The sequence below is a fragment of the Hemiscyllium ocellatum genome, chromosome 5, assembly GCF_020745735.1.
Source record: "Hemiscyllium ocellatum isolate sHemOce1 chromosome 5, sHemOce1.pat.X.cur, whole genome shotgun sequence".
NCBI classification, from domain to species: Eukaryota; Metazoa; Chordata; class Chondrichthyes; order Orectolobiformes; family Hemiscylliidae; genus Hemiscyllium; species Hemiscyllium ocellatum.
In genome coordinates, this window is record NC_083405.1 from 28,606,461 (window position 1) to 28,625,162 (window position 18,702).

Consider the following 18,702-nt stretch of genomic DNA (forward strand, 5'->3'; position numbering starts at 1 on the left):
GCTCTGTATGGTCTGGGAGATGTTGGTTTGGTGATGGGGAGGTGGGGTCATGGTTGAGGGGGCAGTAGGAGGTGTCCTTGAGTTATTGTCTGGCTTCAGTGGTGTCAAGGTCAGTGCGCCAAACGACCATTGCACCTGGTCTGCTGGTGAGGTCGGGATTGGAGCAAAGGGAGTGGAGGGCTGCGTGTTGTGAGGGTGAAAGGTTTGAGTGGGGGAGGGGCGTAGACAGGTTGAGGCGGGTAATAGGCCAGCGCGGGGTGTCCAGGTGGATGCAGTGTGTTGGAGGTGGGCGAAGGGGTTCTCGGAAGGTGGACGGGAGTCCTGATTGTAAACATAAGCTCAGAGGCGGAGGCGGTGGAAGAAGTGTTCGACGTCACGGCGTGTATTAAATTCATTAATGCATAGGCGGAGGGAGATGAAGGTGAGTCCTTTGTTGAGGACTGATCGTTTGCCCTCAGTGAGGGGGAGGTCTGGAGGGATGGTGAAAACTCAGCAGGGCTGGGAGCTGGGACCCAGTGTGGGTGTGGAGCTGGGAGTAGGGGGCAGAGCCGGTAACTGGAGTGGGTGTGATGTTAGGGAGAATGGGGGTGGAGTCATGAGCAGGGGTGGTGTTCCCCTCAGGGTTCTGGGGGAGCGGGGATGGTGGCAGTGGGATATGTGGGGGGGCTTGTCAGCAGAATGCAAGTGAGTAGCGTTAGTGGGGGCTGAAGTGGTGGTAAACACAGCAGTAGGGAACGTCACCTCACCCCAGTTCCAAACTTCCAGCTCAGCATTGTCCCCATGACTTGTCCTACCTGCCTATCTTCCTTTCCACCTATCCACTCCACCCTCCTCTCTGACCTATCACCTTCATCCCCACCCCCACTCACCTATTGTACTCTATGCTACTTCCTCCCCACCTCCACCCTTCTCTCACTTATCTCTCCACCCTGCAGGCACTCTGCCTATATTCCTAATTAAGGGCTTTTGCCCGAAACGTCGATTTTCCTGCTCCTCGGATGCTGCCTGAATGCTGTGCTTTTCCAGCACCACTCTAATCCAGAATCTGGTTTCCAGCATCTGCAGTCATTGTTTTTACCAAGAGGAACGGGACATCAAGATAAACATGGACTAAGTCTGGAGGACCATCAACTCAGTAAAGACACTCATTGATTTGCCCAAAACTAGTGTAAAAACAAAGACCTCAACCAAGTATTGCAGACTGGCACATTCCAAAAGGTTCAGGACTATAGGCTGAGGGACCCACTAAAGCACCTAAAAGATATGGTTTAAATGCTTTTCTGCCAAAGTATAATAAGGATCTGTTCAATTGTCAGACCCCCCTCAGTTCCTCAAAATGAACATGAAGAGTTTCCTCCATAAATAGAGAAGCTCTGATAAATGCCAAAATTGTTTTTTTTTTAAAATTCTTGCTGCTCTGCAAATGCATAGAACAGATTTAGATCTTTACGTACTTGAGAAGAGTTTTAAACAAAAAAAAAATGAAAAGAATATTTTTGAAGTACAAAACAGAAAGCAGTTACGATCCAGATCAGGTTCACACCCCAAAATTGAAATACTTCTATTTGGCCAAAAAACACAAACAGCCATGGACAAAGAAAGAGACGAGAGATAAAGTTAGAACAATATAATTTTTTTTAAAAAGTACACATCCTGACAAATGAGCCAGTTATAAAGAACTGCACAGGGTTACAAAGTAACCAGAGCAACAAAGACAGGTATGAAAAGAAACTTGCCAAGGAAAGCAAATTTTACACCATGATAATAAAAACAAGTGTGGTCAGAAGCAATGTGGGGTCCTTAAAACCTAATCAGGAGTAAAGTGTTGTCAAATCAAAATAAGGAAATGAAGAACATGCCAAATAATTACCTTGGATTAGCAACTAGAGAATAAAAACAGTCTGGCTTCAAGACACACAAAAAGAAACTTGTGCTGAATCAAGGGTTCAGCAAAATTAATGGCATGAAAGGGCAACAAATTCCTGGGACCAGATGGTTTCCTTCCCTGAGTTTGAAAGCAAATAGTTGAGAACACAAAGATTATAGCTTTGATATTTGCTAAGTTCCCTCAGTTCAGGACATGTTATTTTGGACTGAAAATTGCACTGTCACATTTTCAAAAAAAAAAGACATAAGAGCAACCAGGGAATGTAGATCAATAAGTCTAACATCTGTTGTCACAAAGTTACTGGGATCTATTAGGAACAGCTGGAGGCCAGCCAACCAAGCCTGCTCCACCTTAACCTAAAATGACAGACATTTCAAGTGAATAATAAGCTTTCTCTCTCTTAAAATCCCCATATCCCAATGTTATTGGTATTTTCAACAAATAAGTTTTCAACAAATGTGTCAACAGAAATACTCTTGTGGTGGAAAGAAAAGGCCACTTAGCCTAGTTTAGGCTCTGCAAAATATTAACAGCAGCAACTCTACAGAGACTAATTTATATGGACCATAACCTTTGGATTTTTGAGAGATTCCATAATGAGAATTTAAGCCTGTCTCATCGGAGTTTAATGGTACACCAGAACATGCATATCATCATTCATGGTAGTATTGCACAATGGATGCTTTGTCAAGAGCAAAAAACAAACAAAAAGGTAGTTAACATGTAGAATTATGAAAATTAGCGTTTTTGATATGTTGTACTGCCAAGCTAAGAATCAAAAATTTACTTGGAATTTAAAATGCCCAAGAATACCTTTTCACTTCTTTCTTCGTGGAATTTGGCTTGATAAAGATTGATAAGATCTTCTAATTTTGGAAATGTGAATTTTAAAGTGGAAATAATAGGAGTCTTTGATTTCAGTTCTCCAAAAGGTTTTGATTTACACAAAAGGCCTTAGTCATTTTTGAACAGTGAGTAGATATCTTGTAATATCTTATTTATCTAGATAGGTTATGAGCAACTAATTGATGAAATATTCAGAAAATGTTCTATTACAAACAGAGAGGGGCCCACAATCAGGGTTCATTTGAGCTGAACAGTTTCAAAAGAGAAGGGCAGCTTAGTTAGTGACAATCCAGGATTTCTGACCTGGAAACAAACTGAAAACAGGTTTATGATTTATGGAGACAGGTTGTTTATTAAATTTGGTTAGAAAGACAAATCAGGAAACTAGTCATCATCACCAAGATACACACAGGCAAACACAGAGTAAATGTACAAAGTTACTCAAAAAAAAAGAGTTGCTTTCAACCTGCTCTGTTACTTGATGAACATTAAAAAAGCTAAGTTAGGAAAGACCCATCACTGGGTCAATTGTCTATAAAGAATAGAGCTGGGAAATGGGTCAAATTTTTCTTTAGACTGCTTATTTTCTAAATCATCTTACGTCTATGTTACGTAAAAGAAATGCACACTTGTTAAGGGCACTGGCAGCCTCGTGTGACTAGAATTCAGTGACTGATATACAAAGCTATATTTTTTTTTACAGGTTGCTTATGATCTATCAAGTCAGGTTTCACGAGATCTGGCTTGTTCAGCTGAGATTGTAACAATGGACAGAGATTGGCTTACTGACGGAGCTGGAAAGATGTCAAAAGTAGTGTGCTAATGGGTTGATACTGGGACCTCAACTCTTCACAATTTATTTAAATGATTTGAATAAAAGGGACCAATGGTATGGTAGTTAAATTTGCTGATAACAAAAACTGGAAGGAAAGCGATTTATAAGTGGACACAAGAAGAAAGGTTGTGCTGATTCAGCTATGATTTGGAAAATTAAATACAATGCGAAATTTTGGCAGAAAGAACATACGATCTAAATGGTGGGAATTTTTATTTAAATCTCTTGTAGGACACAAGCATCACTGGCTAGCCAGCATTTATTGTCCATCCCCAGTTGAGGAGGTCGAGGTCGAGGACTGCAATCATTGACTGCTGCAGTACACGTACTGTAAATAGAACGACATCGGCCTTTAGGGAGCGAATTCCAGGATTTTCAGCTCGTAACACTGAAGGAATTGTAATACATCTCCAAGTCAGGATGGTGAGTGGCTAGTAGATAGTGGCATACCCATATAATGGCAGCCCCTCTAGATGGAAATGGTCATCAGGTTGGAAGATGCTGTCTCAGGATCTTTGGTGAATGTCTGTGGTGCATTCAGAGGATGCTATGGAGAGGTGGTGGAAGGAATGGATGTTTATGGGTGTGGTGCCAATCGAGTGGCGAGTATTCCTTCACATCCCTGACTTTGTAGACGGTGAATTGGCTTTGGGGGGTCAGAACGTGAGCTACTCACTGAAATATTCCTAGTCTTGGACCTGCTCTTCTAGCGCTGTATTTATATGGCCAATCCAGTTCAATTTCTGGTCAATGGTCATAGCGGAGGATTTAGGGATAGTAACACCACTGAATGTTAAGAGGCAATGGTTAGATTGTCTCTTATTGGAAGTGGTCATTGCCTGGCATTCGTGTGGCCCAAATGTTGTTACTTGTCACTTGTTAGCCCAAACCTGGATATTGTCAAGATCTTGTTACATTTGGGTATATACTGCTTTAATATCGGAGGAGATGCAAATGGTACTGAACATTGTTCAACGATTGCACATCCCACTTCTGACCTTATGATGGAGGGAAGGTCATTGATGAAGCACCTGGAGATGGTAGAGCAGGGGCACGACTTAGAGGAACACCTGCAGAGATGTCCTGGAGCAGAGATGACTGACCTCCAACACCTATGACCATCTTCCTATGAGCTAGGTATGACACCAACAAAAGCGTTTGCCTCTGATGTCCATAAATGCCAGTTCTGCTGGGTCTCTACTGTCACATTTGGTAAATTGCGACCTTGATGTCAAGGGTGGCCACTCTTACCTCCCTTCTGGAATTCAGCTCTTTTTTCTTTGTTTGAACCAAGGCCGCAATGAAGTCAGAAGCTGAGTGGCCCTGGCATAACCCAAACTGGGCGTGATATTGCTAAGCAGTTGCTCCTTGATAGCACCATTAAGGAGCTCTTTTTCTCCTTTACCTGATGATCGAGAGCAGACTGATGGGGCAGTAATTGGCTGAGTTGAATTCATCCTATTTTTTGTGTACAGGACAATGTGAAAAATTGTCCAGCTATAAATCAGTAAGATACCAAAGTTATAACAGCATTCGAACAGCTTGGCTAATGGAGCAAATTCTGAAGCACACGTTTTTAGTCCCATTGCTCGAATGTTGTCTGGACCCCCTGCCCTTGCAGATCCATTGCCTCCACAGTTTATTGATATCACATGCAGTGAATCAAATTGGCTGATGACTGCATCGGTGATGCTGGGGGCCACTAGAGGAGGCGGAGATGGATCATCCACTCGGAACATCTGGCTAAAAAGAGTGTTGCAAATGGGGTGTAGGTTTGCTATCCAAACGTTTCATTATCTGGCTAGGTATCATCATCAGTGTCGACCTCCAAGTGAAGCGAAGCTGTTGTCTCCTGCTTTCTATGTTAGTCCTGGATGGGGTTCCTGGGGTTTGTGATGATGTCATTTCCTATTTGTTTTCTGAGGGGTTAATAGAGAAAAAAAACCCCCAATTCGACTGAGACAACACATCTATCCTGAGACAGGCTAAGCAAAGACATGCCAGAGACTTCCTAGAGGCCTGGCACTCCAACCACAATGCCTTAAACAAACACATAGATCTAGATACCATCTAAGGCGTTGTGGTTGGAGTGCCAGGCCTCTAAGAATTCTCTGGCATGTCTTTGCTTAGCCTGTCCCAGAATAGATGCGTTGTCCCAGTCAAATCGGTGTTTTATTCTATTAACCCCTCAGAAAACAGGAAATGACATCAGGAACCCCATCCAGGACAAACATATAAATAGAAAGCAGGAGACAAGAGCTTCACTTCACTTGGAGGTCGCCACTGATGATGTTACCTAGCCAGGTAATGAAACATCTGGATATCAAACCTACAGCTCAGCGAGCAAACCTACACCCCATTTGCAACACTCTTTCGTCAGATGTTCTGAGTGGATGATCCATCTCAGCTACAAACCTTCACAAACCTTGCAAAAAGTGTTGCAAATGCTCCAGCCTTATCATTTGGACTGATGTAGTGGGCTCTTCTATAATGAAGGATGGAGATATTTGTGGAGCGTCCGCCTTCTGTGACTTGCTTAATTGTCCACCACTATTCATGACTGGACGTGGTGCAACTGAAGAGTTTAAGATTTGATCCTTGGTTGTGGGATCACTTGGCTCTATTACTTGCTGCTTGTGCTGTTTGGCAGGGATGTAATTCTGTTCGGTAACTTCACCAGGTTGACCCCTCACTTTTAGGTATGCTTGCTGCTGCTCCTGGCATGCACTCCTGCACTCTCCATTGAACCAGGTTGATCTCCTGGCTTAATGGTAATAGTCAAATGGGGGATATGCCAGGCCACTAGGTTGCAGACTATGCTGGAGTATAACGCAGCTGCTTTTGATGACCCACAGCAACTCAAGTATACCCAGTCTGGAGTTGCCGATCTGTCGGAGGTCTGTCTCATTTAGCACACTAATAGAATACACTTCATCGTGTTCTGTAACCTTAATGTGAAGGTAAGGCTTTGTCTTCACCAGGACAATGCAAGCGGTCACTCTTACTACCTGAGTAATGGCCTGATGAAGCTGCAACCAGGAAGTTGCTCAGGATGAGGTCATGCATATATTTTTACCCTCTTGTCGGTTTCCTCATTACCCGCTGCACAGAGTCTAGCAGCAGTGTCCTCCTTTAGGACCCGACCAGCTTGATCAGTAGATTCCGAGTTGTACAGAACAAAAGCAGACCTTTCGGTTCAACTCGTGCATGCTGACCAGATATCCTAAAGTAATCTAGTCCCATTTGCCAGTACCCAGCCCGTATCCCTCTAAACCCTTCCTATTCATATACCCATCCAGATGCCTTTAAATGTTCTAATTGTACCAGCCTCCACCACTTCCTCTGGCAGGTCATTCTACACATGCACCACCCTCAGAGTGAAAAGGTTGCCCCTTAGGTGTCTTGTGTCTTGCCCCTCTCACCCTAAACCTATGCCCTCTAGTTCTGGACTCCCCCAACCCAGGGAAGAGACCTTGTCAGTTTACCCTATCCATGCCCCTCATTATTTTATAAACCTGTATGAGGTCACCCCTCAGCCTCTGACGCTCCAGGGAAAACAGCCCCAACCTATTCAGCCTCTCCCTATAGCTCAAATCATCCAACCTTGGCAACATCCTTGTAAATCTTTTCTGAACTCTTTGAAGTTTTGCAACATCTTTCAGATAGGAGGAAGACCAGAATTGAACGCAGTATTCCACACTTTTCAGTCATAATATGACCCCACCCCCCCAACTACCATACTTAATGCACTGACCAATAAAGACAAGCAAATCAAATGCCTTCTTCACTATTCTTTCTACCAGAGGCTCCACTTTCAAGGAACTATGAACCTGCACTCCAAGGTCTTTGTTCAGCAACACTGCCCAGTGAACCTTACCATTCAGTGTTTAAGTCCTGCTCCTGATCTTCCTTTCCAAAATGCAGCCCCTCACATATACTAAATTAAACTCCACATGTCACTCCTTGGTCCATCTGATCAACATGCTATTGTATTCCGAGCAAACTTTCTTCACTGTCCACCACACCTCCAATTTTGGTGTAATTTGCAAACTAACTAACCATACCATCTATGTTCACATCCAAATCATTTTATATAAAATGACCAAAAGCAATGGACCCAGCACCGATCTTTGTAGCACACCACTGGTCACAGGCCTCCAGTCTGAAAAGCAACAGTCAACCACCCTTGGTCTTCTACTTTTGAGCCAGTTCTGCATCCAAATGACTAGTTCTCCCTGCGTTGCATGTGATCTAACCTTGCAAACCAGTCTACCATGAGGAACCTTGTTAAACAACTTACTGAAGTCCATAGAGGTCTTTTCACATCTCTGCCCTCATCAATGCTCTTCATTACTTCAAGTGCTGCTGCAAAGCCTCTCTTGGTGGTGGACATAGTAAATGTACCCTGGGTGGGAGATTATTTTGCCACCCTCAGTACTTTCCCCAAGTGGAGGAGGAGCACCTATTCATCAGCTGAGGAAGACTGTACATGGCAAGAAGGTTTCCTTGCGCATGTTTAACTTGATATCATGAGATTTCGTGGGGTGTAAAGTCAATATTAACTCCCACAGCATAATTTCCCAACTGTAAACCTCTGCTTGGTTGATCCTGCTGGTGGGACAGGACCATATCCAGGAATGGTGGTGGTGGTGGCTAGAATAGTCATAGGCACAGAATCCAACCTTTCAGACAAGGTCACACTGTTGCTTAATCAATCTGATAGACAGCTCTCCTGCTCCTTGGATGCTGCCTGACCTGCTGCGCTTTTCCAGCAACACATTTTCAGGTCTGATCTCCAGCATCTGCAATCCTCACTTTCTCCTGATAGACAGTTCTGCCAATGTTGGCACTAGACCCCAGATATTACCAAGGAGGACTTTGCAAAGTCAACAGGGCTTTTTCTGCCTTTGCCATTTCAGTTGCCTCGGTCGATGTCAGGTGGCCCATCCAGTTTTGGTGTCTTTGTTGAGACTTCATAGCAATTGATACAACTGAGTGGCTTGCTTGGCCAATTCAGTGGGCAGTTGAGAGTCAAACACATTGTTGTGGATCTGTAGTCATATGTAGGCCAGACCAGGAGAGGGTGGCCTATTTCATTCTGAAAAGGTGAACCAGATGGGCTGCAGAGTTCTGAAAGGGAGAGAGATATAGGTTTCCCAGTCCCAGTACTGGGTGCAGTATCTGGAATGTCCAAAAAGATTCAGGTCTTCCTTCTTGAATCACATAAGGTTAGCAAGCAGGTACAGCATGTAAATCAGGAAAGCCAACAGAATGCCAGGTTTTGTTAGAGGTGGAATTAAATGCAAGCGGAGGAACATTAATTTGAGTTATACAGGGTATTAGTGAGACTGCATCTGGAGTACTGGTACCATACTTATGGAAGGATGTTGATGCTTTGAAAACAATTCAGAGAAGGTTTACTGGACTAATACCTAGCAATGAGCAGATTGACTAATGAGGAAATGCTGGACAGGCTGGACCTTTATACTCCGGAGTTCACAAAATTCAGAGGTAATTTCATTGAAACACACAAGATTCTGGATTGGATGGATGAGGAAAGGATGCTTCCTTTCCTGGGCGAATCTAGATTTCGGGGGTTTATAGTTTAAAAATAAGGGGTCCTCTATTTAATGTCTGCGGGGAAAAAAGTTTCGAAGGATCACGAGTCATTGGAATTTCCTTCCTCAACAGGCAGCGGATGAAGAATCTTTATCAACCTCTGTCTTAAAAATATTTAAAGATTATCAAGGATATGCAGAAATGTAGAACATGGATCTTGCTGGATGGCAGAACAGGCTCAAAGTGTTAACAGAATTCAAGAGAAACTATTAATCTGTTGAGGAAGCCAGAAAATAATGGTAGTGGTATTAGGCAGATACACGAATTGACAGGTTGTTGCCACAATGATCTGTGTTACCATTCAACTGTTTCTCATTTTTCATGGCTTATATGGTATAAAAGGCCAAAACAAAAATACCAAAATGTGCAGATGACAAAATCACGCACATTGTGAACAGTGCCAAAGGAAGTAGAAATTATAAAAAGATATCGGTAAACAAGCAAACAGGCGAAACTAGCAAATGGATTTCAATACAGGCAAATACAGCATCATACGCTTTCGACAAAGCAACAGAAAAAACTGTTTTCTAAGTAGTGAAAATCTAAAAGCAGTAGCAGTCCAGTGAGACTTCGATGCCCAGGTACACATAATTAAAATGACATGATCTAGTCCAGCAAGTAATCAAAAAGGCTAACAGTTTTTCACATGTACAGTAACAGACAGAGGTAGATAACCTCTGTGTTTAACAAGAATTTATCAGGAGTAGGTGGGAATGTGAAATTACAAAATACAAACAGATATATCATGACCTTACTGAATTGGCAGAACAGGCTTAAAGGGTCAAATGGCCTTCCTCAGTTCTTAGTTCAAGGGGACAGAAATTGTGCTTCAAATATAGAAAACACTGGTCAGATTATACCTCCAGTCCAGTGGGCAGTTCTGGGCACTACACTTTAGGAGAATAAACTGGAGAGAGTGCAACTCCCTTTGAACAAAAATTACAAAGTCAGAGGGTTAAAATATGATGAGAAATCAGACAATTTTGCTGGAATTCAAACAATTAGTGATTTTGTCATAGCTTTAAAAATATCAAGAGGGACATTTAGAGTTAAAGAGCAACTTGGACACTTTGCTTTTCAAAAAACACACTTTATAATCACAGAACCTCAAGTGCCACACTGTCAACAAAGCTCTTGTACAGCATACCCACCATCAGAAGGATGAAACGTGGCAACTAATTTGCACACAGCAACATAATGATGACCAGATAATCAGTTTTGTGATGTTTGTTGACAAAACTATTAGCGAGGCCAGTGAGAATAACTTGTTTTGCTCCTCTTCAAAACGTTGCCATGGAACCTTAGAGGGTCCTGATGAAAGGTTAAGCCCGAAATGTCAACTCTCTTGCTCCTCAGAAGCTGCCTGACCTGCTATGCTTTTTTCCAGTGCCACACCTTTTTACGTACACCTGACTGGGCAAAGTTGGACTTAATCTTGATTCAGGCTCACAAAAAGAATGTTAACTTGGTCAACTTTCTTATTGTCTTTTGCTACTTGGGGAATTGTATTTGAGCAAGTAATTTCTCTACTCATGCTTCTCTGAAGGGAATTTTTCCAGAATACCAATCTTTTAATTCTAAACAGTACTCTGCCTCAAGATTTTTTTTATAAATCTGAGATGTAGCAGCCGCTGACTTGGCCAGCACTTACTACCCATCCATAGTTGCCCTTATCAAAGGATGATGGTGCGCTGCCTTGTTGAACTACTGCAGTCCATTTAATGTAGGTAGACCCATAATACTAGAATTATGAACAAACACTGAAGGAATGGCAATACATTTCCAAGTCTGGATCATGTCCAGCTTAGAAGGAAAATTGTGGGTGGTGTTACTTCTATGAATCTTTTCCTTTACATGGCACTGATTGTGGTTTTCAAAGGTGCTGTCCAAGGAGCCTTGATAAATTTCTGCAGTGCAACTTGTGCAGCACACTCTGCTTGATGAATGTCAGTAGCGGAGGGAATGGATACTTGCAGATGTGATCTGAAAATGTGTTGCTGGAAACGAGCAGCAGGTCAAGCAGCATCCAAGGAGCAGGGGAATCGATGTTTTGGGCATGAGCCCTTTTTCAGGAAGAATGTTTGAGTATTCCTGAAGAAGGGCTCATGCCCGAAACGTCGATTCTCCTGCTCCTTGGATGCTGCCTGACCTGCTGCGCTTTCCCAGCAACACATTTTCAGCTCTGATCTCCAGCATCTGCAGTCCTCACTTTCTACTTGCAGATGTGATCCCAATTAAGCAGTCTGCTTTATCTTGGATGGTTGTCAAGCTTCTTGAGTGTTGTTGGAGTTGCACCTATCCAGGCAAGAGGGAAGTATCCCAAACACTCCTAACTAGTGCCTTGTAGATAGCAGATAGGCTTTGGGGAGCCAAGAGCAACATTCCCTCTAAATTGCACATGCTCCAACATTCTGCCTCTGGTGAACAGTGTCAGCAGCGACTTCAGATTCAAGAAATCGCTAACACGCAAAGCTTCAGAAGCCCATGCAGCCAATACAAAAATTAGCGGAATCGCTAGTGAAGACTCGAGTTACTCACTGAAAGACTCCCAACCTCTGACCTGCTGCATTGGTACACCTATTGCTTCAGTATCTGAAAAGTCACAAACAATGCTGCCCACTGTAATATCATCAGTGAACGTCCTGACTTCTGGCTTTAGAATGGAAGAAAGGCCATTGCTGAATCAGGTGGCGATGTTTGGACCTAGGATATTACCCTGAGGAACTGCAGCAGACACTTACTGGAGTTGAGATGACAGTCGTCCAACAACCACAAACATCTCCCTTTGTTCCAGGTATGACTCCAACCAGCAGAGACTTTGCCACTGATTATAAGTTACTTGAAGCCAAAGGAGCATTCTCACATCCCTTCAAATTCTGTGCTCTAACACTATGTTTCATTCTGTTCTATTATTCTGATATACTGATGTAAGGTACAATTTCTCTGGTTAGCACACAAAGTAATACTTTTCACTGTATCTCAGGACATGTGACAATAATAAATAAAAAAAAGTACTCTTTTTGAATGTAAACTGACTGCTTGGAATCCAGTTAAAATTAAAAAGAAAATTTATAACAAACCCAAGCAATGTTCAATTGTTTGTATAAGAATGAATTTGCACAAACATTTCAACGCCAGTATGATCAAACCAACTGACAGCTATCCACTGCCACAGATCTGATTTAGGATGCCTTCTAGTAACTCATCTAGAATATGAACATGCTGCCAATTGGACTCTTTTTAAGGCTGGTCTTGCATTAGTCACATTCCAACTACAGACACTAATCCTACTTGCACTGATTTCTAAAGATAAAGGAATGTCAGGAATTTAGAAATCAGTATTTTTTAAATTATCATTTTATGAAATTCATTTTAACTTAGTCGACTACAACTGAATCAAGTGAGAATTAAGAAATGGAACAGATCACAAAACAGCAAAATAAAAATGTTGTTACAATAAGCATAATTCATCAAAATTAAAGACCACTGAATTACCTGTGCTCCTAAGTCCTGTATTTCCTTGCATGATTCTGGGAAGATATCTGAAGCAATAATTGGATAGCCATTCTTTATGAGATTCTTCGCCATTGGATTACCCATGTTGCCCAGACCAATAAATCCCACTTGGGCTTTTGAGGCCATTGATCTGGAAGACACTATTAGACCAGTCCTTTTTAATAGTGACAGAGTGACACCTTTCATATTTTTTAAATTACATTCAAAGTGGAAAATATATTTCACTTAGCATAGGACTATTACTTAAAATAGGAATAAACCACAGAAACTGGCAATGTGTAGGTCAACTTCTCATTTATGCTGTTAACCAATTTGACTACTCACACAATTCCATTCTGCTCATTTCTGTAGTGACTTATTCACAATTTCAAATATTGATCTGCACATCCTTCTAGCTCTCTACTCCATTTCTTAAAATAAGTTAGTCACCAATACTCAACTACCTCTCATGAGAATCTATTCCAAGTTGTCAACTATACTGTGCAGAAAAGAACCTCATCTCTCAATCATAGAAACAAAGAAAATAAGAACAATACTGCAAATGTGTTGCTGGTTAAAGCACAGCAGGTTAGGCAGCATCCAAGGAACAGGAAATTCGACGTTTCGGGCCAGAGCCCTTCATCAGGAATGAGGAGAATGTACCAGGCAGGCTAAGATAAAAGGACCTTTTATCTTAGCCTGCCTGGCACATTCTCCTCATTCCTGATGAAGGGCTCTGGCCCGAAACGTCGAATTTCCTGTTCCTTGGATGCTGCCTAACCTGCTGTGCTTTAACCAGCAACACATTTTCAGCTCTGATCTCCAGCATCTGCAGACCTCACTTTTTACACTAAAATAAGAACAATAGGTCATTCAGCTGTTTGAACCTGTGATGCCATGACCATGGCAGACCATCCAACTCAGTACCTAGTTTCTGCTTTAATGCTGTACCTTTTGATGCCTTTAACCCCAAGACCTATATCTATTTCCTTATTGAAAACATACAACATTTTGGACACAGCCATTTTTTGAAGTGTCACCGGATTCAAAACAATAACTTTGTTTTGACTTCACAAATTCTCCAGCCATTTCAGTTTTTGTTCAGATTTCCAGCATCCGCCGGATCTTACAGACTTCAGGTGTGGTCTGTGCTGGGCCCTGTACAATTGCAACAAGACATCCTGACTCCTGTACTCAAATCATCTCGCTATTCAGGACAACATACCAATTGCCTTCTTCACCTCCTACTGCAACTGAACGCTTACATTCATTCAATGACTGACGTACAAAGACATATCTCATTGCACCACACCTTTCCCAATCTTTCGCCATTCAGATCATAATCCATCTTCATGTTTTTGCTACCAAATTTATTCACATTATACTCCATCTGCCATGCATTTGCCACTCAGTCAACTTGGTTAAATTGCACTGAACCATCTCCACATCCTCCTCACTGTTCACTCTCCCACCCAACTTTGTCATCTGCAGACTTAGATCAGGGAACTAAACGTAACAAGTTTTGTGATTAGCTGGGGTACACCACTGATCCTGCTTAAATCTAATAAAAATTTGGTCCATTAGCCTAAGCAATCTGACCTAACTTGATTTATAATACTCCAATAATTCTTCCTTCCTTTACTGTTCAATACCGTCAATGAGAGAGTTGGGAAATTGTGTTTTTAGTTTTATTATCTGACTGACAAATCTTCAAAAGTCACTACAGCAAGCTGTGTGAGTAACTATAAGCTGAGGTACATTCAACTGAACACTGCTGTAGCCTCAAGTGCTGTACTGTAAGTAACTCTGGTTACCACTAGGCATTAAAGTGGCAAGGATCCAGAAAGCCCTACCTGAGAATGTGATGGAGGGATTATTATCTAAACAGGGGGAAAACATGCCGGGCTACAGAGAGAAGACAGAAGAATGGCAATAGCTAAGTTGGTCCTGGAGAGAGCCAAGAGAGAGGTGATAGATCGTATGATCTTTGATGCTGCAACAATTGTGAGATCACGGTGTGACAAATTAAAATCACTATTTTGCCAGGAAACTTTGTATATTGAAATGATGTTTCAGGTGGATGCCTCAAAACTTCTTCCCTTACACTGTTAACAACGCCATACATTTATCGAATTACCTCCCATAGTGCTGTTCAAGGAAGTCACAAATTTATGACAGCAGCTTTTTAGTATTGTAATGTTAAAAGATTAAATTGTACTCTCTCTGGACATTAATGTTAAAGGGTTAAACTGTATTGTCTTTCCCCAATAAGCTGAACATTCTGTGGTGGGGCAACACTCTCTCTCACAGATAGCATGCAGGAAGGTGAATGGCTATCCATTGTAATCTACACTTCATTTGGGCACCCATTTACTATTATTCTACTGCTACAATCAAATTAAACTCTCACATTCAGTCCCTCCCATTCAGAAATGCTTTCACAGCCATCCCGCATCCAATCAGATTCATTTGTGTGATCGTCCCACTATACTGAAGTATATCACACCTACATTGTCTGGGGAAGTGGCGGAGCCAGAATCCATTTGTAGGGCTGCCCCGAAGCTAGGACATATCACAACGGCATTGTCTTGGGGAATCACGGAGTCAGGAAATTGTTTGCATAATGACTCCCCAGGATTAGGGCATTTACATTTACATTATCTCTGAGGATGACCTCATCCTATCATTGTACCTGAGGTAACATGTGGTTATGCAGGGGTTTTGGGGGAGGGGGGTGGGAGGTGTGGGGAAGAGAGAGGTGGAAGTGGCCAGAGTACCTGTGACCATTACCAACTGACCTGTACAAAGTGAATGCGTTATCCTCTGTCTGGGGCCTCTTTAGACTCAACTTTGCATGCCTGCAAAGAGTGTCAAAGGGGGTCACCAGACTGATACAGGCTTTAATGAACTTTAATTGTTTGCAGAAGGTGGTGTGTGTGAATTGCACCTGGTGTGTGAAACCTCGGGAAAAGAATCTAACACAGGTACATATCAAGAAAGGTAGAAAAAGAACTACAATTTGCAAAGACTTGAATTTTACACCACCAGAGGATATTTGAACAACTTTAGTACATGAGGAAACATTTTTTTTTGGAACAGTCAGTCACTGAGCTAATGCAGTTTGATAGACTGCTGCAACAATTTTTTTAAATTGTGATAAAGTCAAATCTCATGATAAGATATCTGGCATACTTTAAAATGTTATTTAAGTCAATCTCAGAATGCAAATATACAGAACCGACTTGCTCCCTACTCTATTGACGTCCTGAAGCATTTCATTTTCATTGAATTCCCTGCCATTGAAATTCCTTCAACCAGCCTTCTGACCACTGCAGGATCAATTCTACCCTAGTTATTTAGCAATGTCTTGTTCTATGACCACAATGCATTATCTAATGTGTCCGCCTTGATTTTTCTGCTGTGTTTGATGTTGCTGACCATCTCAAAATCTCCATCATACCTTTACCCTATGCTAGGTTTGTGTGAATACTCATCAATTGTTCCACTCTGGCTTAACTGAAGTAGCTGCACATTTAGTGAGGGCTCTACCTCCACTGATCCAAAATTCCCCTCTCTGCTCACCTATGAAGATCTTTTCTTGGCCCATGTCCTTTTCCTCATTTAAAATGGTGCACCATGCCAATGTTACAGACTATCACAAGACCAAACCGTTGACTGATTAGAATCAGTATTACTGTTATTTTGACACTCTCTTATGTCAATGATAATTACCCAATTTCAAAACATTAAGGAATCAAAGTATCTGCCATTAAAAAGATCAAAACTTGTGTTTTGGGCTAAACAAGAATACTATACTCGTCCTTGTTACCAACTTCAGACTCTCCCTAGCAAAACTCAGGTAGGCTACAACAGATGAAGTCAAGTATTTTTATTCCACCTGATAAGCTGAATTCCAATTCCAACTTGCTCTTTATTGCAGATATAACATACCCAATTTCATGAGATTTGTCTATCCTCAGATGTTCAATCACTGAAATCTTGGTCTATGTTTGCATTTCTCAGTTTCTTCAACATCACCCTTTGGCCTCACATTCTTCATTCCACATTAATTCTACTTTGTTTGAAACTCAGTAACAGATGCCATTTCCCCACAGTATTTTTCAACATAAGAGAGAGTGTGCTGTAAATGCAAATAAGTGCATTGAATAACCAACATTTGGATAAGAAGTGAAATGGATGGGTATATGATGTACAAATTTCAAAAAGCCTTTGGCACAAAGATACCAATTGACCATAGTGAGGGCAGCACTAAAACAGTTAGAAAAAGCCACAGGTGGACATAACCAGGTTCAAGCCAAGATTAAAAAAAACAATAAATATGAAGCTATTGTCATGCATTTAATGTAGAAAAATAACCCAAAAAATTTGTTTACTGTGTAAAAAAAAATGCAAAGCCATTCTTAGAGTTGGTCAAAATCGTGGGTTAATAACTCTATGAAAAGGCAGAGAAATAAAGGGAGGAAGTTCTAAAACATCAGGATGCTGCAACAAAAGGCACTTCAGTAAGTGGTGGGAAGCAAAACAAAGTTAAAAAGACCAAAGTGTCGAAGGAGCGGTACACCTGGCATTGGCTAAAACTGTGGAAACAGGACCTTGACAAATGAGGTAAAGAATTGAACCTGTCTGCTTTCAAATCAGCAGAGCTTGGGAAAGGGGAGGGCAAAAATCTTCTGCTACCCTTTATTAATATTTGTCTGGACAAGGACATAAATGTCCTTGGCCAAGATGTTGGAGAACTGCAAGCATCAGTTTGCTGCATCATGAGTCAATTACAGCACTTTCAATTCTGCAATCATTTGTTGGAAAATCCCAAATGTACTCTTAAATTTGTTACAAAGTTCAAATGTCCAAATCAGCCTAATACAATCCTGTATTTTAGTAAAGAATTCCAAGCACGCTTCACAACTGATTTCTATTTTCAACATGCATCTGATGCCAAAAATTACACCTTCAAAATAAAAACGGTTACAATTTTGGAAGCCAAATTTTTTCAAGCTGACTTAAGTCTTGCACAAATGTTGTTAGCTATTGTGCAAGATGAATGAGCAATACCAAAATAAAAACAACTAGAGTTTAACAATCCACATGGATGTGCAAAGACGTGAGAGAATTTCAATAAGTCGCTCTTGCAACTTTTAGTGAAGTGAATTAAGTCCATTCGAGTCTTTCTATACAAATGTCGGGGGGGGGGGGGGTGGTGGTGCAGAAACATATTTTAAGTTATTGCAGCTTCCACTTCGGTTCCTAAAGAAAGGTTGTCGGACAGTTCCTGCAAAACCTTCACGCTCTGTATCAACATTTGACGAATGCAATCCAAAATAACAAATACAGAAGGAGCCTTACCAACACGGTGGCGAACATAGTTACTATACTTGAGGAACAAGTTGCCTGACCTCCTTACAACAGCCGCCATACTTATGTTCTCCGGCCGACCTCTAGCTCCTGTGAATCCCAGGCTGAGCAGCCTATCCCCGGATAGAGAGAAGCGGGAGTGACACAGCCAGCGCCAATGTAGAAGCTGCAGACAGTGACGCGCACGAACCAATCAATAAGACCTGGGCACTGAGACATCCCCGGGATCAGCACGCAGCTCCTCGGCATCCTCTGCTGCTTTCTGATCCCCGGGGCTCAGCTCAGCTCAGCTCCGCTCCCTGAGCGCGCATTCCGTTCGTGTCCGCCCCAGGGACAGACAGAACAACTGCAGATGCTGGAACCCACCCCCTCAAAGTGGACAGGCTAGAAGCACACAGCAAGCCAAGGCAGCATCAGGAGCTGCAGACATTTCCTGAAGAAAGTTAAAAATCACACAACGTCAGGCTATAGTCCCAACAGGTTTATTTGGAAGCAGTAGCTTTCGGAGCGCTGCTGCTTTATCAGGTGGTTGTGGAGAATAAGACCTGTCCTGAAGAAAAATTACACCCGACGTCTACACCTCCTGAAGCTGCCTAGGTTACTGTGCCCTTCCAGCCTCCTGCCTGTCTGCAGAGATGCTATTCAG

At 42.0% G+C, this 18,702-nt stretch overlaps 1 protein-coding gene across 1 annotated transcript in view; it reads right to left on the minus strand.

Annotated features, from left to right (window-relative positions):
* The window catches only part of hibadhb (3-hydroxyisobutyrate dehydrogenase b), a 143,880-nt gene extending 125,597 nt beyond the window's left edge, over positions 1-18,283 (minus strand). Inside the window, exons 1-2 of the mRNA XM_060825360.1 lie at positions 18,048-18,283; positions 12,684-12,844 (exon numbers count right to left, since the gene is read on the minus strand). Coding sequence (XP_060681343.1) covers positions 12,684-12,844; positions 18,048-18,117 — 231 coding nt within the window. The 5' untranslated portion in view covers positions 18,118-18,283. The remainder of the gene's footprint in view (positions 1-12,683; positions 12,845-18,047) is intronic.
* Between the last annotated feature and the right edge of the window lie 419 nt (positions 18,284-18,702).